Genomic DNA, 20,595 nt, shown 5'->3' on the forward strand with positions numbered 1-20,595 from the left:
TAGGTTGCAGAGCAGCGGGGAGCCGGCTGCTGTTTAGCACTTTATTAAAAAGAACGTAAAGAGCCAGCACCCGCTTCGCCCGGACTCGTGCTCTCCCATGGGGAAACTGCCGCTGAAGGAACACTCAAACAGCAGTAAATGAGTTTTGGCGAGGCAGGTCTGAGGTCTCAGGCTGCTCCGGGGATGTATCAGAGCCCCAGATCCAAAGCCAAGGGTGACCCACAAGCGATGATCGCAGAAATAGAGGGCAGGAGGGAGGGCGAGCAGCAAGCTGAGCGCCTAACACATGCAAAATGAGGTGCTGCCTGTCCTCCCCCAGGCAGATTTAACGCGTTTCCATTAAACTGACGTGAAAGAAGGGGAAATCTCATGTCTAAATTCAGATTAGCTGAGGCTGCGAGCTAGGAGGGAACACCTGCTAGCAGAAACAGGACCTGAGAGGCCACCTACTCCCCCAGCAAAGAGATTGTCCTGGAAGACATTAAAGTGCCTAAATTCCCTGGAGTCCCACCGTACAGACCCACGGGGGGACAGCGAGGACCTCGTCCCCTCCACGGGCTGCAGCCACACAAGGGGAGCAGTCCCATCCCACAGACCCAGCTGGTGGGTAAGAACTTGAGCAGGGAGAAAGGAGAGGGGAGACGGTGCTGGGAAAAAACCAAACCCCTACGTTCACCTTGGGAAGTCTGCAAGGAGACGCCTCATCCCACTGTCTGCATTCAGCTGGCAAAGCTCATTAGAAGAGGTGGCCTTTCACTGCCCTTTTCAAACCTGGAAATTCAGGCCTCTTCCATGACAAAAAGAAAAGGTGAATTAAGAGATGAAATGCCGGAGGAGGAGGTACACCAACCCTCCAAGCCCGGCTACAACCGTGCCCGCTGCCAGCCGTACCCAGAGGAAATCCAGGGAATCCTCCAGGCGGGCGTGCAGCCGCAGGACCTGCCGACGCGTGCTCTCCCAGTCCCTGGAGTTGTCGATGATGTGAGTCGCTAATTTGCGCTTCTTGTCCAGTGGCAGCTGGGAAGCGATGCGAGCTTTGGCCTCCGCCTGGGACAGCCCGTTCCTCTTCATCAGCCGAGAGCGCTGCGTTGGCGGGTCACTGCCAGGATGGGAGGGTGGCACTGAGATGGGGGTGCGGGAGGGGTGAGGGGGTTCGCCTCACTTCCTCGGCACAAGGGGGAAAAGCCGGGGTAAAGCATGGGGGAGAGATGCTCCCCGCTTTGTTTCAGATCCAGCGCAAGCATCCTGCACCCAGATTGGTGGTGCCAGCACCTGCGGCGCTGCCCAGGCTGACCCCGGTGTGTGTTTTCGGCATTCCCACAGCCCGTAACACTGGGGCAGCAACCCAAACCCTGCCCCAGCACAGGGAACACAGGCTGTGGAAGGCCCAAAGACAGAGATTTCCCCTCTAGGATAGCGCCAGGTTTCAGGAAAACCCCAGTAAAAAGCCCCTCCTACGCTAGGATAAAGGAAAGTATCGCTTCTCACACCTATAGAAAAGAGGCAGCATTACCAAAAGGCATTACCAAGGCCGAAGCTAAATCCTCACTGGAGCAGGAGGGACGTGACAGTCCCCTCCAGGCTCCAAGAGAGGCAGCAGCATCCCAGTCCTCGTGGTTCACGTGGCACTTACCAATAAACCAAGACCGTGTATTTCATAAACTTGGTCAATCTGTTGGTCTCAAAGAGCAGAGGGATGTCAAGGATCACGTAGCGGTAGCCTGCAAAAATGACAACACCCCCCTCAAGAAAAGGGACAGTGTTACCTGGATTCCCAAATCCCTCGTGCTGCACACGCACTGCGGCCATGGCTGCTCCAGCAAAACAAGCGGGAGAGCTCTACAGCTCCACAATTACAGCCGAGAGCAGAGCCTGCTTGCCCTCCTCCCTCTTGGAAGGAAGAAACGGTTTCGTTCTGAGTTTCCAGAGGAAAAAACCCCAACAAAATAATAAAAAAAACCCCAACCCAAAAAACAAACCCTAACCTGGATGATCTCAGACCAAAGGTGAAGCTGGAGAAATATAATGAGGAGCTGAAAGGAGAAGCTCAAATGAAAGCGCCTGTGCCTGGCTGGCAAAAGCGGCAGTCACGCCGTTGTTGCTGGCCTCTCTGGGGGAGCAGTGCCCACAGCAGAATTTGCTCTTCTCTCTTTCACACGTCCAAGACTTCGCCAGGCTGCAGTCATTTCAGCCGGTGTTTCCCAGCTCAGTTTTCTTCCCTTTTTGGAAAGCTTTGGCTAAACAGTTCCATTTTTCCAAGGGGAGCAAGGAAATCCTTGCAGACCTCTCACAGTTGTGACACTGAAATGTAGGGGTGCTTCCAGGCACAGCCCCAGGGCCTGAGACCTCACCAAAACCGGCCAAGTTTGGTTTAAAACTGCCGTCACCACGCGGAGCGGCCAGCAGAGGAGAGCTCGTAACAGCCAGCTGCCGTCCTCCCAGACGCTGCAGCCCACCCCACGTGCCTCTGCCCTTCGCAAACGCCAACTCCCCTGGCAGACGGCAGCATTTGGGGACGGGGGTGAGCCCCGCTGAGGCTGGTGGGAGTGGGCGAGGGTAGGGGAAAGCTGCATGTCAGGACCTCACTCCCCGGTGTGTGTCCCAGCCACGGGGACATCTCCAGTTTTACTGGTGTCCCCTCTTTATAACCTAGCCCCCCTAACTGACCTGGCCACAGCAATAAAAACCTTGACAAAGACATCATCATCCAACGAGCCACCATTTTACCAGCATCTCCGCCCAGAGAGACTTCTCACTGCCCTACGGTTTGATCGATAAGAGCTTTCCTTACACAGCGATCCTTAGAGACAACATCCAGCTATCTCAAATCATTAAAACCTGACTAATGAGGACAAAGCAGCCTGCTGAAGACACACAGTGCTCTCGCCGAGGGGCGGGACAGCATCCGCCTCCCCAGCCTGCAGCCCCGGGTTCAAGACTCCATCTCTAGCTCCTGGCTTTCCTGCCTGTTGCTTCCTTTGTGCTTCCTCCTCCTCGCCCCGCAGCAGAGCACGGCCCTCGCGGCACCCCAGCACAGGCCTATTCAGCTGTCACAGGGCTCAGCTTTGATAAGCTCCGCAAAACCAGACTGACTCTATTAAGACATCCTTCTGTCTACACGGAGACCTCCAAAACAGCTGGTGATCTTATCTGGCATTTGATTAGACCGAGTTTGACAGCTGTATTTGTTATATTTATCAGGGGAAAAAGCGGGACTTTGGAAACCACAGCTGTCAGCCCATTTCTCACCTTATCGAGACTAAAAGGGCTCCACAGCTTTCATTGAAAACCGGGGAGGTTGGGGGCAGGGAAGAATATTTGGCCGTTTCGGAAGGTATGACATTATCCAGCAAGTAATCTCAGAAGAGGCCTCACAATGCTTTTCTCAGCCCCTACAGATGTACTTTAAACCATAGAAGGTGGTGGTGAAGGGCAGCAGTGAAAGGCAGGAATGAATCCTCCAAACGCCAACGCAAAAGGCCACCGGTGGCAGAGCACAAAGGCCATCACTCAATGTCAGTTCCCTTTCTCCTTCGTCCCTCTCCCCGCTTTAAAACCAAAGGCAGAGCAAGCGGGGACAGCTCCTGCCCAAGCACGAGTCCTGGTGTGCCGGGACATGGCCTCTTACCTAGCACAAAGTACTTCAAGATCTGCTTCAGCATCTCCTTCTGGATCTCCGGGTGGGTGATGGAGTTCAGCAGCTGCCGTTTCTCTGGGTGGGAGAAGATAATGTTTCCTAGAGCCTCACGATTTATTTCGCCGTTCTCCAAGAGGATCTCGCTGCCAAAGTAATGCACTATCCGCCGATAGGCCTCGAAGTGGGGCTGCACCACTGATAACATTAAACAGCCGGAGGTTAGAGCCAGTTCTACAGCACATTCAGTGTTTGCATCAGCGATCGGCCTCAAATGAGTTTTATTCATTAAATAACCGAGCTTATTCTCCTCAGCGGGCAGCACATCTGCCTGCCAGCACATGCTGAACAGAGCCCGGCGTGGCTCAGCGCTGCAGCCCGGCAGACACCTGGCATCGGTGCTGCGGGAAAGCATCTGCAAAAAAACCCACAACCCCTTCTCAGCCCAAGGTCCCTTTGAGGGCTGACACCCGAGAGATCGAAGCATCCTGCAAACATTAATTCAGCACCACAACCCTCCCTTGCGCGTGCTGCTGCTCGGGGTTAGAAGTCAGCAAGGTGGGCGGGAGGACTCGCTGACGGCTACAGGGACGGACAGGGCTGAGCCGATTCCCGTTGCCTGCAGGGCGAGGAGTTGAGCAGGCAGATCCTAAAGAGACAGGGACCAGCATCAGGTTTATTTTAGCTGAAAACTTCAGCACTGGGTGAACACAGCCTGGCTGCTACACGTTGGCTCTGGCTTCTGCTAAGGTGGGGGGTTTTTTTTACTGTCTTTCACCTCAGTCACCAAATTCTTCAGGAGAACAAACACAGAAACCTTCCAAAAGATCAATTCCCAACAGGTATTCACAGGGACTCTGACATTACATGGACATATAATTTCAAAGCCACCAAAAAAATCACTGACAAAAAGGATGCAGTAATAAAACCATAATTAAGATCAAGCTGAGGCTAACCACAGAGCATGACAGACCGTATATAATTTTCTCTCCAAAATCCAGGTATATTGCCACAGGTTGTAACCTCAGGCCAACCTAATAAAAGTCTTTAAGACCAATTTCTTTCTCCTGTGGAATTTCGCATCAAGGCAGTTTCAGGATGGGTGAAATCCATATAGTAAATAAACACATATAAAAAAGGAATTGGAGAAAAATGAAGTGATTGGTAGAAAACCGACACCAAGTATCTGTAGTGTTTTCCTATCATCTCCGAGGGCTTTTAGCACCTCCAGCAAATTTTCCACGCCTCGAGGAGAATTACAGTGCAATAAAATTTTAAGAGTATCACAGCTTTGAGCGGCTACACGGTAAGTTCTTCACCAAATAGAAAAGCGCAGGCACTTCAAAATGACACAGCCTGCACCACCGCTCAGCTGCAGACCCAAAACCTTCCGCATACAAAATCAGCAGCTCTTCCTGGAGCGAGTGCTGCTCTCCTCGTTATCCCGGTGGTACAGAGGGATTAACATCTCGCCCCGCATCGCACCGGTAACTGGGGAGAGCAGCATCTGCTCCAGTACTGCTGAGGCAACAGATGTGGATTTCTGGGTCTTTTCTGTAGCCAGGACAGCACATTTCTGGAGCAGCGAGAGGCAGATCAAATTCCCTCTGATCTGGGATATTTGGAACCTTTTTTTTTTTTTAGTGCATTAAGGCACAGGTAATTTTGTGGACCAATCTCTCAGTATTTACAACCAAACACCATCCAGCACAGAGGGAAATTCTCTTTCAGCATGTTAACGATCCCACCGAACGCGTTACAGGATGGGTGTGCTGGTGCTGAGGGGGGACATCAGCTCAGCCAAAAGAACCCGCTTTACAGAGAAGGGCATTTGTTTTGCCACAAGTCGATTTTCAAAGCTGGGAAGCATTGCACTCCAGGAGAGGGAAACTCAGGGCAAGATCTCCCCACAGTGTTTGTTATTAGAACAAGATTTTTTTTTTCTTTATTAAAAATATATCCTAGTTCCAATCCCCCTGAGACAGCTGCTCCACGCAGCCTCACCGACATGGGAGGGAAACACTTATCTAATGTACCCAGAGCACCCTCTGCCGTCTGCGCTTCCCCACATCAATCCCAGTTGTCAGGGGAAGCTCAGGGAGAAAGATCAACTATGCAAAACTCACCCTCTCTGGCAATAACATCGGCATCAATCACGGCACAGCCCAGTTCCCGGAGTAGGGCCACCACCGTGCTCTTCCCCGACGCAATTCCACCCGAGAGTCCGACCAGGAACATCGTGCTCTGAAATGGAAAGAAAAGAGCTTGAAAACACGCCAGGACGGGGCTGTTTTGTTCCTGCTGCGCACATCAAAACATTTATCCCAAACAGGCAACTTCATTCAAAGCTCATTTTCATAAGTTCTCAGGGCGTCACTGAGACATTAGCACAATTTTGGCACCCCTCTGAGCTGGGTAGCCCTGTTTTACAGGTTGAAGAACAGCACCAGGTTAAACAAGGCTTCCCTGGACCCTGCTAACTCTGGATGTGCAACTCAAGCCAGCCAGGTTACCTGCAGCTCCATGCAACTCGCTCCCCTTAAGCATCTGCACCCATCAAGCCACAGCCTCACCTCCAGCACCCTAAAGCAGAGGACATTTCGGGCAGGGTTGTCACAGGTGACCCAGGATCAGTGACAAAGGGGAAGAATTCAGACATCTCAGCCCGGACAGAGAAACGTGAGGACTGAGATGGAAAGCCCTGCTTGATCTCTGCAGCGGGGCATAAGAGGAGACAAGCTGTCTCTGACATAATCGCAAAGCACGCAAGCCAGTAAGTAAATCCCATTCCCATGTTACATGGAAGCCAGTGCAGTCATCGGCAGCCCAATGAACACAAGAAATCATGGCTCTGAGCAGCAAACTTGTGTCTGTTGGCTTGCGAACACGGCACTAAACGCAGTGTCCGTGTTTGCCAACGGCCCTGAGGCTGCGAGGGCACCGGTAACCCCCCAGCTGAGCTGGAGCAGACAACTTCTCTCACGGTTTCTGCACAGAGATCTCTCCCCACTCAATCCAAAACCCACAGCCCTCTAAATCCCGCTTGCACCCGTTCACCAAAAGGCCCAGCGATGCAGAGGCAACTCTGGACAGGAGTGGGGACTCCTGTGAGCAAAGTGGTACCTGCATCCCCAAAAAGGCAACAGCCACAGCACGCTGGGAAAGCATGAGCCCCGCAGGACCTGAGGTAGTGCGAGGAACAGACCCCAGCAGCCCCTCTCCAGCCCCCGACGCTGGCCCCAGCCAAGGACCTTTGTGCAGCCAAGTCCTGCAATTCCCTGAGGACAGAGCTTCCAACTTTGCTGTCACCTTGTCTAGCGTAATGCCACCCACATGGACGAGGAGCCTGAACCTCCCAGGTCTCAGCTCGTGGCTGTTGCTGCTTGCATTGGAGAAGAAACTGGTTCCATCATTTTCAGCCAGGAGCCACAGGCTGCTGGTAGACACCCCTCAGCTTCCGCTTGCCCAAAGGGAGGCCCAGCTCCCGCCGCCTCTCCTGGTGAGCCACGCACCCCAAAACCCAACAATCTCGATAACCGTCACTCTGCCTAACTTGGTTCTGGCATCACACCTCCCTCCAGACACCACGGCCACCAGCCCCAAAAATCCCTGCACATACAGAAACCGGGTACCCACTGCTGGCACTGTCCCTCACAAACAGCGATCACGCTGATTTGCGCCCAAGGGCAGCAGTCAGGAACACGGGCCTGCAGAGCAGCTGAAGATGGATGAAAACACAGCACTGTGTCCCTTTTTGCTAGGAAAAAAACTCCCAAACACTTTTATCATAACTCAGTCCTACAAACAGGACCTACACCCACGGTCTGGGAGTGAGAAAGGGGGTGGATAAGTCCTGAGGCAGCTGGAGGCAATTCAGCAGCGGGAGGAACCAGGAGTTAGAGCAAAAGCCGGCAGCACCTGCCAGCAGCGTCCTTCGCTTCGTGGCTGCCGAGAGCCGACGCCAGCCTGCAGCAGCACCATGTGCTCTTTTCCCTTCCAAGACACCAGGCGAACAGATGGGGTTAACTCGAGCAACAACGAGGGGGAATTCAAAGGGAATCAGAAAGGGCACTTATAATAAACAGCAGTGCTTTGCGGGAGGCTGACGTAAATCTCAAGCTTTGTTGCCAAGCGAGTACGCGGTCCCCACAGGGAGCCTTTCCCGGCACTATGGTGGGCTCGGCACGACAGAGGGGCTGTTTGTTTATTGCAGCAGGTTAAAAATCCAGCCCTCCCTAGCAGGGTTTTATGTGCCCTCTGCAACAGCCTACAAGGGCTAACGCTGCACGAGGAGAATCAAACCCCCTTGCAGGGGCGGAGGCTCCACTCGCATGTTTTTTAAAAATACATTAAAACCTCTCCTGCCCATGTAGAGCAAATACAGGGTTTTAACTGCAGTAACCCCAACGCTCTGGCCTCCAGCCTCAGCTGGGACTCGGTCCCAAGAAAACCTGCTATTTCTGTCCCTCCGTTACATACCTCCGCAGGCAGGCGGCTGCTGCAAGAGTTACTGCAGGGGTAAAAGAGCACTTGGAAGGGTTCGTCTAGAAACCACGGCCAAGTGAGGTTTGAAAACACTTGCACTGTCACAGGGCCTGTACAGATATAAGATCCACGGTACAAGGTATAAATATTTAACGAGCTTGGGTTTGAACGGTACACAAGGGTAGAGAGGCCAGCCTGTTTCTGCAGATGTTACAGGCAGGAGCCAGAACCAGTTTTCCCCAAAATACAACGATTTTTGGGTGTATTTGGCCTGCGCCAACTAAATCAAATGTGGGGAAAGCTGAAATGCGAGACACAGAGGCTAGTCAGACTGGAAAACTCGGTGAGTTATTCCTGCTGCAAGGAACGATGCCCTGGGAGATGCAACCCAAAGACTCGAGGAAGCAGCTTTTGAAGACTGAGGTGCCCAAATATCCCGTTCTCCGATTCCTCTGGTGTTTAAGCAGGGTGCAAGTCGCCCGCCTCAAGCTACCTGGCTGGCACGCCAAGGAGGTTAGAGGACAGAGCCAAAACGCTTCCTCCGGCGCTGGACTACGCCCAGCCCTCCTCCTGCTCCTGTCCTCGGCTCTGGCTAGCGCACTGACAGACCTGGTGTTTGGCTTGAGGGAACTGCAACTGAAAGGAAAAAACCCATAAAATACACCGCTACCTTGGTGGGGAAAATGCCGCCATCACAACCACCCCCGTGAACCACCCCCGGGCTTTTCGGCTGGTACCGTACGAGCCCCACGTGGTAACAGTTTTCACCAGACAGGGGCCCTGACCGCAAAACGGCGCTTGCCCGGTGGTGCCGAGCCCGGCCCCGTGGCCGTGGCCATCCCCCGCGGCCTCCCCAAGCCCGGGGCGCCGCCATGGCTCCTGCCCGGGGCCTGTGACACGGACGGGGGGTCAGGCCGGGCAGGTCAGGCCCAGCCGCCCCGAAGGAGGGAGGGCTGGCCAGGGAGCGGAGCAGGCTCAGCCAGGCCCCGGAGGAACCGGAGGGGCCGCCCACACCGGGCCGGGCCGGGCCTGGCCTGACCGCCGCCCGCGCGGTGCGAGGGCCGGAGCGGGTCCCCTCACGGCGCCCTCACCCACTCACCCTCTGCCCGGCTTCACACGCGGCACAGTGTCCCACCCGCCTATTGGCTGGTGGGAAGAGGGGTCCCTCTCTCAGCCAATCGGTGCCGCCCTCATTGGGCTCGGCCCGCCCCCTCGAGCAGGAAGAGGGCGAGGGCGCGGGCACGGCGGCCTCGTAAAGGAACGGGTGACGGAGAGGACGGGTTGCGGTTCTCCCGCCACAGCAGGTAGCCCTGCACGGCTGCCCCGATGTGAAAGAGCCCTCCCGCTCCGGAGGACTGCCCCGGGACGCCCCCACAGGCCGACGGGAACTGTAGTACCGGCCCCGGCGCAGCCCGGCCACCGCATGCCCGCGCAGACTACCGGTCCCGGCATGCACCACGGCCCACCGCCCAATCGCCGCGCGCTTTGTTACGGGGGTGCGGCAGGCGCCGAGGCCCCGTTTCAAGATGGCGGACGACAGTGAGACAGCAGCGAGGCGGCCACCGGCGAGGCCTCCGCGGCTCTCGGCGGACGAGAACGACCACGATCACTGCAGCGACTGCGAGAACGAGGCAGAGCACGGCTCCAACCGGGGGTGAGCGGCGGCCGGGACCGTCTGCCGAGGCGGCGGCCGGGCCCATTGAGGAGGGCAGCGGCCGGGAAGTGAGCGGTGCCCCGCCCCACGGGCGCGCTGATTGGCCGTCAGGCAGCGTCCCGCGCTGCGATTGGTCAAGCTGCCCGTCAATCTGGCGGGGGGGGACGGGCCCGCTGCTTCCCAGTCACGCCTGTTGTGGGAGCGTGTTCTGAAGCTAAGCAGGACCGGGCCCGTCCGTGGCGTGGATGGGTGACGGCGTGCGGGGTGTCTGCGGGGCAGCCAGAAAGGAGCCGCGCGTGCTTTTTTTTTTTCTTCTTCTTTTTAGCAGAAATGAGCCCAATTCGCAGCTTTTCTTGTCCTTGCTTTAGGGTGTGTCTCCCCACATTCTCCTTGTCATCCAGCACAAGCCCTGTCCCCCTCCTGGCATCTCTGGCACTGTGATGGCAGCCAGGGTGGTGGTGGTTTGGTTGGACATGTTATCCCGGAGCCTCTGTGGCCTCCCATGGCCATCACTGTGCCCTGGAAGAAGCCCAGGCTTCTGCACACCTGTCCCCTCATTACCCTAAACACAACCCAGGGTTTTGCAAAGCTCAGCCGACGTCGTTTTGTGGCTCGTGGGGCATCCAGAGGCACGAAATGGTGAAATAGCAACAATTAGGCTGGAAGTGATCGCATGTGGCGAGGCAGGTCCTTATCTAGGTAGGAAAGATCTAAAAATCACTAACATAGTACCCGTGTTGCTCACTGCCTTAATTAATGAGGTGCAGAGCTGCCTTGCCATGCCTGTGGTTTGCAGGAGAGGCTTCGTTCTCATTCCTGCTGGCTTTGCGTGCAGCAGGGCATGGGAACATCACGTGTTTCTAGAGGTTTCCTGAGGTTTTGCACCTTGTGCTTCGCACGCCTGAGCCTCACTGGGCTCCTTTCCGCTCGCCCAATGCCCCAGCAGCTGCTTTCCCAGCCCTGCGACACAGAGACCGTTGGCTTGAAGAGCTCTTCTCCCTCCATCGGCAGCTTTCCATAGGCAATCCTGCCTGTCTGGTAATCAAAGTGAATAAAAGGTCACATAAGAAATATCACAGAAGCTTTTTTTTATGACAGCACAGATGCCCATCTATATTTTATTTGCCTCCTAGGTGTGGCACTGTGTCTCAGTTTAATAGGTTTAGCTGTGCTTGGGGAGATTTTTCTTTTCTTTCCCTCTGACATGATTAGGTTTGTGGAAACCAGAGGCAAGCAGAGAGGAGACATGGTGCTTAATCACCATTATTTCCTAGCCTAGCAGTTCAGCCTGCCCTTTGCCAGGAAAAGGGGTGTTCTTCAGCCCTCTTCATATCCTAACGTGGGCATCGCATCTCCTGCAACCCCGAGGAGTTAAAATGCTGTTACCTGCCCCAGCTAGGGTGAGCATCGAAGTGCAACAAGCTAACCGGGCAGCCTGGGAAATGTCCTGTAACAAATATGCTTAGAGAGTTCGGATCACTGGGGAAATAATGTTAAAAACCTGACTGATGGGCACAGCGATAACAAGTGCATGCCAGGGAGGCTTTGGAGCTCTCTGGCAAATCTCTTGTCCCCTCAAAACCTCCTGGGGTTCCACCTAGGAGAGAAAAGACCAAGCAGTAGGAAAGGCGGTGGTTTTCTTCCTTGATGCGTGTCGGTTCCATTGATTTTCGTGCTTTGAACTGCTGGGGTTTGCAGAGCAACGCTCGGAGTCCTGCCTCTGCCCAGTTCGTGTTGAGAGTCACTGGATCTTGGCTCTGAGATTTAAAACGTAAAAATATTACTTAGCAACAGCAATACTTCCTTTCCTTTTAAGGACAGGAAAGAGGAATTGAGTTTCCTCTGCCTCGGTCCCGTGTCAGCACTGGGAAGTGGCTGCACTGCTCTCCGCTGTGGCTGTCCAAGTTAATTTCCCAAAGAAAAAAAAAAAATCTCACTTTTGTCTTTGTCACACTTTCCTTTGTGCAGAGAAGGCTTCTGCCGTGTCTCCAGTGTCTGTGGAGGGTTTATTCCCATGTAGGTAAAAGGCACCGGCAGCGCAGGGGCACTGGCCCAGGCTCCGCTCCCCGGAGCTGCTGTGGGCTCGGTGGGGTTTGTCGGTTCACAGGCAGCAAGCGGCAGCAGTGAGACCAAGGATTTGAGTGTCCCAGCCCTGTGAACCAGCTCTGCTGTTGGCAAAACCACCTGGGGAAGTGGTTTTGGGTGGGAGAAGTTCGGGGACGGTCTTGCGGCACGAACTGGGTTCTTGCTGAATGGGGTGTGGGGAAAGCAAAGGGGCTTTCTTGGTGGGAGAGCAGGCAGCTGCCTGGTTTGGCAATCCCTGCCTGCACTTAGACCATGCGAGGATGTTTCTGGGACAACTGCTGTGCTCTAACATGCAGAATTTAGTTTTAGGTGTTCTGTGGAGCACAGTAATGGCACGCTCTGCTTGGGGACCCGTGCTCTGCCATCTGCAGAGCCTCCCTCATCACTCCAGCCCCTAATGAGATTACAGCCTAAGTACTGCACCCGATTAGGCCCAGGTTTGGTAGAAGGATTTTGCAGCACCTAAATACGGAGCAGGGATCTACTATTTCTCATCCAACGCCTTTCAGACTCAGAAGCAAGGCTGTGCAGTGGAGGAATTGCAAACTGCACAAGCCCTTGTCCAAATCTGCATTTCCACTTTGAGTTTTGGGGCAGAACTAGCAGTGTTTGGTACCATTTGCTGTCGTAGGTGTGAGAGGGTCTGAGAGCCTGAGCGTGGCATTTTGGTTTATGTAATGAAAAACACTCTTTGATCGCTGCAGTGCGAACACTACGGGAAGTAACTCCCAGCCTCTGCCGTCAAAATCCCCCCGTGCCAACCCAGAGTTTCCCACTGGGCATCAGGAGCCGAGGAAGCCGTGGGGAGCCAACCGCAGCCGGACTTGTCCTCCCTCATGCTTTCCTCCTCCACCTTGCAAAAATAAAGCTCTCATATCCGGGAATACAGCAGGAGTGCACACAGATCCAGGTGATAAATAAGTGGGTGCTGAGCACCAGTTTGTTACTGGATGTGTCTGGTGTTTGCCAGCCTCCGTAGGGGCTGGTAGAGGGGAGTCAGCCTGAGCCTGTCTCGTCTTGAACAAGCCCAGCTGGTTTATTTAGGTGTTTCCAAAAGTCTATTTTTGAGATCACTCAGGTTATGGGTATTATCTTCTGTGCAGTGGTTAACGTGGGTTCCTCGACCTCGAGGAGCCGTCCCGTAGCGGGGACGGGGGGTTGCAGCAATAGGCAATGGCCATGACGGCGGCGATGCCTTTCCCAGGAGAAGGGAAAAGTGTTTTCCTTCATCAGAAAACGGACCGTTGCCATTCTGCGGGTAATCGGAAGATGTTTGGCATAGCGCAGCCAACGTGCCCTTCTCCACCCGCTTTATCTCTCAAAGCAGCTCAGGCTGGAAGGGAGATATGGGAGGAAAAAAGCTGTAAGTGCAGCTGGGAAGGCCGTGGGCTGTCAGACAGGAGCTGTCCTGGCAGTTAACCCTTCCTGGGGGGTGAAACCAGCTTCATGGGTCGCATCGGCTGTGGTAACTGGGATGTTGGATGGTGGTGGCTCATCCCAGGGCACTGGTGAGGTGTTGTTGTGAATTTGAGGAGCATCCAAGGGGCTGCAGCTACACTGAAGCACAAAGAAAAAGATATTTGCTTTCCTAAGTGGACTTTAAAATAGAAAATACCTTTAATTGTTGCTTCCCTAGGTGTAGTGAGATGAACCTTTGGGTTTTCCATCATTTTCCTATGTTTCCTTTGCTGGCAACTCCTCTGTCGGGTTGTTTTTCACTTCCCGGCTGGAGCAGGGCCTTTCCCCACGCCACAGCACCTGGGAATGCAAAACCTCATCCTACTTCATGCCACCCTGATTTCTTCCAGGTCACGACGCCTTTGCTCATAAATCAGGGAGGATTTTTCTCAGCGCTTTCACCTGCGAGCCTGGCATGGGGGTGAAGTGATATTGGTTGGGCTGAACTCATTAGCAGCAAGCTGGGAGTTGTCAGCTCTGATTTATGAAGCAAAGCGACACCAACTGAATACACAGGGGCCGGGAGGATTTTGTTTGTCGCATCTGACACGTGTAGCATCCCAACGCAGAGGTGACCAGGGAAAATGTGTCCGTCTCCTTTGGAAGGGGCGGTTTCCAGCATCTGCCCTCAGACATGTTCACAAACCCCCCCTCCTGTCAGTCTGTGGTGTTAAAATCGGTGAGAAGTCAGTTGGATGCATTTATTGCAGCTCCATGGTTCATCCCAGGACCTGGATGCGACCATCCCAGCTGGTTGGAGATCCACCAGGTCTCATCTGCGCTCCTTTGCAAGGAGTTTAAAAAAACAAACCAACCCAACCATCGTGCATTTGTCACCGAAATCAATAGCGGTGTCAGCACCGCTTTGCTGTAATTACTTTTGCTGTCATGTCAGAGCTCGCATCTCCCCGGGTGGAGGTAAAGGCCTTTCCCAGTGGTGGGAGGAAAGGTGAGATGTCCCCTCCCAAGGACAGTTCAGCAGTGCCGTGGGATGCTGATCCCTGCAGAGCTGCGGCTCCATGGCTGCTCCTCTCTGCTCCGCTGCAAGTGCTTAAAGTGCTTCTGGAGAAGAGGGGGGGGTTTCTCATCGAGAAACTGCTCATTCCCTGTGCCGGTGAGCAAACGCTTGCTGTCTCCCGGTGTTTCACATGGGGCTCTGCTGATAGACAGGAATCTTTTTCCCCAGTGAATGCCGTCTGCAGAGTCCCTGCTTCTGTTCAGGTTTTGTCCAGAGGAAAGCCTTTCCCAGCTCAGCTGCTCCGTGTCCTGCAAACCAGACGTCGCTGCTCCGCAGGGCGACGGCTGCCTGTCACATTGGATTTCTGTGCCGTGAGCATCAGCGGCCTTGCTGTCCACAGGCATCCCCGCACCCAGCCCTTCTGGCTTCATCCCTCTAAAAAACATTTCTCTATCCACTTTACCCTGGTTTCAAAACTCACTTGCTACTCAGCCCAGGGAGTTTTTTTTAAACCTTGTTCCCCTCCCGACTCTGTCCTTCTCCTGGCCTTGCTGAAATAAATAGTTGGATGCTGCTCCAACATATTTTCCAATGTGTTTCTTCTTTCCTTTTCCCTGCTCCACCCTCTGCACCACTATCTTGTGTTTGGGAAAGACATTAAGCCGGTCCAGGATCAAGCGGCACTCGGAGGGTTTCCAGGCTGGCCGGTGCCTTTGGTTCACCGTCTGCCTCTGGGCAGATTAGAGCTGTGCGGTTGTCCCTGCTGTGAAAGTGGCAGTCATTTTGGGGTGCAAGGAAGGAGCTGCCTCTATATTGTAGAATAAAAAAAAAAATATATACTGGCTTGGATCCCTGAGCTGAGATTTCGGGAAAGAAGGGGACGAGGTCCCAGGGAGCAGGACACGTGCCATCGGGTCTGGGCTGATGGGGGTCCCCAGGAAAGATGGGCCAGACCCAGTCCCGCAGAGCTTGTACTGGTTTCCAGCTAAACCCCCTTTGGTGTGGATGACAGTGCCCGCTGGCAGCTGGCTTTGCTGTTGTAGGTGCTCAGGAGGTGCCACTTGATGTGAAGAGCAGCTCCCACCCAGGATTTTCCATGGCTCTGTCCTCTCCCTGTCGAGCCAGATGCAGGTTATCATCCTTTTGTGAAAACAGAAGAGGAAAGATGCTGCGGTTTTACTGCAAAACAAACTCTGCGCCATCAGTGCGGGCAGGACTGAGCTGAGCGATGTTGGGGGCGTGCGTGCTGTCCCCCCGCTTCGCTTTGCAGAAGACCCCTTGTGCGTGTCGGCAGCTGGCAAAGTGCTCCTGGCCTGGTGTGCCCTCATCTTCCCCTCTCGTTCCTCTGCTCGGTCCCGCTCCATCTGTCTCTGGGGTTGAATTTCCACCTGAGCCGTGACCCTCTCAGAGACTGTAACCTTGTTTTGGGGACTGTTGGCAGGGAGGCTTGGGGTGCTCCAGCTCCGCAGCGGTAACGTCACCTGCCCTGCGTGGGGGTGTCTCAAGCAGGGGTGAGATCGCATGCGCTGTGCCAGGAGCAGGCACCTCTCCTGGGTTTGGGTTCGCTAGGGGGTTTCACGCCTGCGGCTGCTTTGGGGTGATCATCATCTGGATGTCCGGGGCTGCCCTGCATCCCTGGAAGGAGGAGTGATGTCCTGGCACAGGTGCTTCCCACACTGTGCTCCCAAAGAGATTTGCCACTCAGTCTCAATTATCCACCTCCAGCATAACAATATAATAATTTTCCGATATAACAGCCACTCGTTCCCTAAATCATCACCTCTGCAGGTGGGGGGACATTTGGCACTGTGTCCTTGGCCACCGGCCCCTCTGTGCCTTATCTCCAAGGCTGGACCAGTGTTTGCCACTCCTGTGTCCATCCTTGGGCTCAGAGAGGAGCAAAAGCCCTAAGCTGGGCATCATCGCCCCTCTGCGGGGTGGATTTGGGCACGTGGGACCTAGTGGGGTGATGTGTCGGCAAAGATGTGGTCACCTGTGGTGCGAGGCTCGCTCCCCACTGCTCACGAAACCCGTGGGGTGGAAGATGTTGATGCTGGTCCCCCTTTGGGAGCTCACCGCTGGGAGGGATGCCAGGGGGAGGACGCGTGGCTGTACCCCCCCACCATGTACCTTGTATTCCCCCTCCTGGAGACTTGGACTTAGAGCAGGGAGCTTGGATTTTCTTTAGAGAGCTTCAGAAACCCTGTAAATGTTCTCCAAAAGAAAACCCCAGGGCTCCAATGATGTTTCTTTTGTTCCCTAGTGGCTTGAGTCCAGCAAATGACAGCGGAGCCAAAAAGAAGAAAAAGAAACCCAAACGGAAGAAAGAGAAAGGAGGAGATCAGCCCGACCAGGCTCAGGACCAGGCGGTGAAGGTGACCGACCCCTTCCCAGACTCGTGGCCCTGCACAACAGCCAGCCCTGTCCCAAACCTCTCTGATATGGTTTAGGGCAAGGAAAGAGTCTCCCAGTCCTGATTTTAGGCACTCGGCTGCTCAAAAAACTTCAGGTTTAAAGTAATTTCCCAGCCTGGCTCCATGCGTGGGAATTCCTGGTTGCTGCAGGAGGTGTTTGTGGAGTGCTCCAGGGTAAACGCGGTCCTTGGCTGGATATCCCAGCCAGTTCCTGCGCTGCGGTGAAAGGGTCAGACTGGCGCCTCCGAGTTCTTTCCAGAAACCAGCTGCCTCCTTGCAGGCAGGGAACCGCCACTCTGCCACCTGCCAGCTTCCTCTCCTGCCCACGGGCAGCACAATGAAGGCATTCTCCTGCTTTTTGGGCGACATCTGATGTTGTTGATTTTTGCTTGATTTACATAAGAACAGCAGCTGGGTCAGAGCAGGGTCTGTCTTACTCTTCTTGGCTTTGCCTGATCCTGACTAGCAGCCGGTGCTTGGGGAAGGAGCGTGGGACACGCAGGGTTTATCCCTGCTGAGGTAGCACCCTCCCAGCCTTCTCATCCCCTCTGGTCCTGTGGCAGGGGACACGCACACAGATCTGCGCATCACCAGAGGCTGTTTTCTATCCAATGCCCAGTTCCCATCCAAATATTTCTAATATTTTGTCCTTCTGACTGTGCAGAGCATTAAATTGGGGATTTGAGTCTTTCAAACTAACTTCACCGGGAATCGGGGAGGAGCTGGGGTTGGGAATTCAGCACAGAGCTGCACACCTTGCCCAAGGTCTGCATGGGGAGGGGGAGGAAAGTGTCCTTCATCTTGACTCAGCCTCTCCGCAGTGCCCAGGGACTCCTCTGGAAGCTGCAGTTTGCAGATATGGATCCAACTTAGATGGAGGAGGCTGAAGCAGTGAGAGAAAAGCCACCGCAGAATACCCAAACGCTGGGTGTGGATCACCCCAGGGTGCCTCTGCATGGGTGTTAGCCAAGGTGAGGTAGGGAGGTTAGCTTTGGGGGCTCGCAGCACCCTGCTTTCCTGAAGCTTAAAGCATTTTAAGGCAGTTCATCCATCCCTTTGACCCAGGAGTGCCTAGAAACCAGGTCTAGGTATGTGGTGGGTGGCTGGTAAAAGGGTTCGTCCATCTTGTAGAGGGTTACAAGCGGATCTAGGTTGGGAAGGGAGTCTCCTGCCTGCCCTCCCCTTCCTGGCAGCGCCCCGAGGCAGGGTCAGCTCCTGGTTCCCCTAATGAGGAGCTGAAATACAGACCTGGTGGCTCAGCTTACTCATTTTGTCTTTCCACCCTCCTTTTCTGCCCTCAGGTGAACTCTTTACCCGCTGAGAGGATCCAAGAGATTCAAAAAGCCATCGAGCTCTTCTCTGTAGGTCAGGGCCCTGCCAAAACCATGGAGGAAGCCAGCAAGAGGAGCTACCAGTTCTGGGACACGCAGCCGGTGCCCAAGCTAGGTACGTACAGCCCCTCACCGTTTTGTGCTCCTTGGGAAAAGCCTTGTGGTCCCCAGGCTGCTCAAAGAAGTCCTCAAAGAAGCTGGTCTCTGGCCAGCAAGCGAGTCCCTGGACAGCCCGTCACTGCTGTCCTATCTGGGCTTCAAAGGTATCAATGACCCTTGTCCACCATTCAGCATCACAGACAGAGCGGCCAGCCCTGCCACCGGAGAGCTGTGCAGGCAGCTGGGGGCGTCAAGGGGGCTGAAGAGCCATTTTGGACATCCTCCTGCCTTTGGGCATCCCTTAATCTCAGTTTTAGCCCTTGAATCAGGTCTCCCCAACCCTCTGTGCCCAAGTTTCTTGTGGTTTGTTGAGCTCACATCAGCCTCTGGCACGGGTGGGCGCTGGGGCTGAGCCAGGAGAGGGGATACACAAACCTTGTGAGCATCTGCACCCCCAAGCTGCCGTGCCCATCTAAAGATGGGGAATCCCATCTCTTCATCCCCTCTTCCCCCTGCGAACAGCCTGGCTGCGCTTCCCAGCTCTAGTCCTTGCTCCAGCCCTTTCTCCGGTTTGCTCCTGATGCTGTCAGCCTGCGTCAGAAGCGATCTGCTGTCGGTAACAAGGCGTTTCTCAGCGTGGCAGCAGCGCTTGGCAGCTGAGCAGATCTGAAAGGAGAGGGGCATGCTGCCGCAGAGCTGTGTGGCTGGAAGGTGTTTGTTCCCATGCTAATTGGAGCAAACCTGCAGCGCTCCCGGGGTGCTCGGGATTGTTTCACATGGTTTCTCCGCCCCTGCATTCCCCAGCAAAATCCACGCAGAGCTCAGGAGAACTAGAGAATGAGTCCAAGCTGGAAGCGTCTAGATTTACCCGAAGCTTGTCGTGGCTGTAAACTGACTGCTCTGCAGTGATTTTCTTCATGGGGTTGTGTCCGACCCCTCTTGCTGCGAACGCCGTGTTTGAGTCCCTTTTTGTGTTGCCAGCCCCAGTCTGAGGCTTTCTTTGGTCTCAAAAACTGTTTGCTGGGAGCGATGGTCTCAGCTTCGTGCTGGGAGAATCACAGTGAGATGGCACACGGTTATGTGAGACAGCAAAGCCTGATCTTGCATTTACCTTTTTACCCAGAGGATCCTGCACATGACAAACATCATTTCTGCTTGGGTGAACCCTGGAGGAAGGGTGGAAGGTATCTTCTGGGGAAGGAGAAGCACAAAACAGCCCACTCCACCAAATCGCTGGCTGTGTGCTCTGGCTGCTGGCTACTCGCTGGGTCCCAGTGTTGCCCGTGGTCCTCGCTCAGGAGCACACTCTGGCACGCAGCGTTACATACATGAGGCTGTTCAGGGTCAGAGAACAAAAGTGCTGTGGGATTTTTGGGGCCGGATATCAGAGTGGTTCAGCACCTGCTCAAAAGAGAGAGGACAGCCAGGGGTGAGCACTTCTGGAAGCTGCCCAGGGTGGGTGTGATGGGCGCAGTTCTTGCTCTGTGCTTTTCTTCACCCCCTCATTGCCTGGAAACCTTTTCAAACCCTTTTTAAGGGATTTGCTAATTAGCGCGGCGTGCTTCTCTTGGCAGCACTCGAGTGATGCCGCTGTATTGACATCCCCGAGAAGGCTGGTGCTTGAACTGACATCTCTTGGCTCAATCAGGGGCTTTAGGAGTCAGTGGTTTTTCAACAAAAGTTGTCTTGTTCACTGCAGCTCTTCTTTAAGCACGATGGGACGGAAGCCCTCACGCTTGCCAAATGGCAGGGAGAGAGCCACTCTCCGATGGAGCAGCTCATGGGAAAGTGCTGGCTGAGGCTGGGACTGTGGGGACTGTGGGGATGGGGAAGGATAAGGCATCGCATGTGGAGGATGTAGCTCTGAAGCTCTGATCAATTTGGTCGCCTCTTCTGCTGCACCCAGGGAGGAATAACCCCAGCACCAGGGCAGGTTGGGGGTGACCTGCTGGGAAGCAGCGCTGCGGAGAAGGACCTGGGAGTCCTGGTGGACACCAAGCTCTCCATGACCAGCAGTGTGCCCTCGTGGCCAAGAAGGCCAATGGTACCTGGGGAGCATTGAGAAGAGCGTGGCCAGCAGGTCGAGGCCAGTTCTCCTCCCCCTCTGCTCTGCCCTGCTGAGGCCACATCTGGAGTTCTGTGTCCAGGTCTGGGCTCCCCAGTTCAAGACAGACAGGGAACTACTGGGGAGAGTCCAGCCGAGGGCTGTGAGGATGATGAGGGGACTGGAGCATCTCTGGTATGAGGAAAGGCTGAGAGAGCTGGGGCTGGTTAGCCTGGAGAAGAGAAGGCTGAGAGGGGATCTCATCAACGCTTATCAATATCTAAAGGGTGAATGTCAAGAGGATGGGGCCAGACTCTTCTCCGTGGTGCCCAGTGACAGGACAAGGGGCAACGGGCACAAACTGGAACACAGGAAGTTCCATCTGAACAGGAGGAAAAACTTCTTCCCTCTGAGGGTGACTGAGCGCTGGGAC

General features: G+C 54.6%; 2 protein-coding genes across 12 annotated transcripts in view; one reads left to right on the top strand and one right to left on the bottom strand.

The window, feature by feature from the left end:
* Positions 1-9,750, bottom strand: DCAKD (dephospho-CoA kinase domain containing). Of its 11 annotated transcripts, none has more exons than XM_054801536.1 (6): positions 9,219-9,357; positions 5,761-5,878; positions 3,629-3,832; positions 1,634-1,721; positions 892-1,099; positions 1-787 (listed from the first exon to the last, which is right to left on the bottom strand). In XM_054801536.1, the coding sequence occupies exons 2-6, from the start codon at positions 5,870-5,872 to the stop codon at positions 737-739; spliced, it is 663 nt and encodes a 220-aa protein (XP_054657511.1). In that variant the 5' UTR covers positions 5,873-5,878; positions 9,219-9,357; the 3' UTR covers positions 1-736. The 11 variants fall into 11 exon arrangements, with proteins under 11 accessions (XP_054657511.1, XP_054657515.1, XP_054657507.1 ...); XM_054801540.1 differs by lacking the exon at positions 9,219-9,357 and adding exons at positions 8,114-8,229; positions 8,613-8,721 and having other exon boundaries at positions 1-1,099; XM_054801532.1 differs by lacking the exon at positions 9,219-9,357 and adding an exon at positions 9,612-9,750 and having other exon boundaries at positions 1-1,099.
* Positions 9,640-20,595, top strand: part of NMT1 (N-myristoyltransferase 1) — a 19,522-nt gene continuing 8,566 nt past the window's right edge. Inside the window, exons 1-3 of the mRNA XM_054801530.1 lie at positions 9,640-9,773; positions 16,538-16,649; positions 17,990-18,134. Of these exons, the coding sequence (XP_054657505.1) occupies positions 9,646-9,773; positions 16,538-16,649; positions 17,990-18,134 (385 nt within the window). The 5' untranslated portion in view covers positions 9,640-9,645. The remainder of the gene's footprint in view (positions 9,774-16,537; positions 16,650-17,989; positions 18,135-20,595) is intronic.

Source organism: Grus americana, chromosome 22 (assembly GCF_028858705.1).
Source record: "Grus americana isolate bGruAme1 chromosome 22, bGruAme1.mat, whole genome shotgun sequence".
NCBI lineage: Eukaryota > Metazoa > Chordata > Aves > Gruiformes > Gruidae > Grus > Grus americana.

What these genes read in the sequence shown, in the direction of transcription:
- DCAKD (XM_054801532.1), bottom strand. Translation starts at nt 5,872, where the DNA reads ATGTTCCTGGTCGGACTCTCGGGTGGAATTGCGTCGGGGAAGAGCACG. An exon ending in CGATGTTATTGCCAGAGAGG is followed by an intron (nt 3,833 to 5,760) that starts GTGAGTTTTGCA and finishes TAATGTTATCAG; the next exon opens with TGGTGCAGCCCCACTTCGAG. An exon ending in TACACGGTCTTGGTTTATTG is followed by an intron (nt 1,100 to 1,633) that starts GTAAGTGCCACG and finishes CCATCCTGGCAG; the next exon opens with TGACCCGCCAACGCAGCGCT.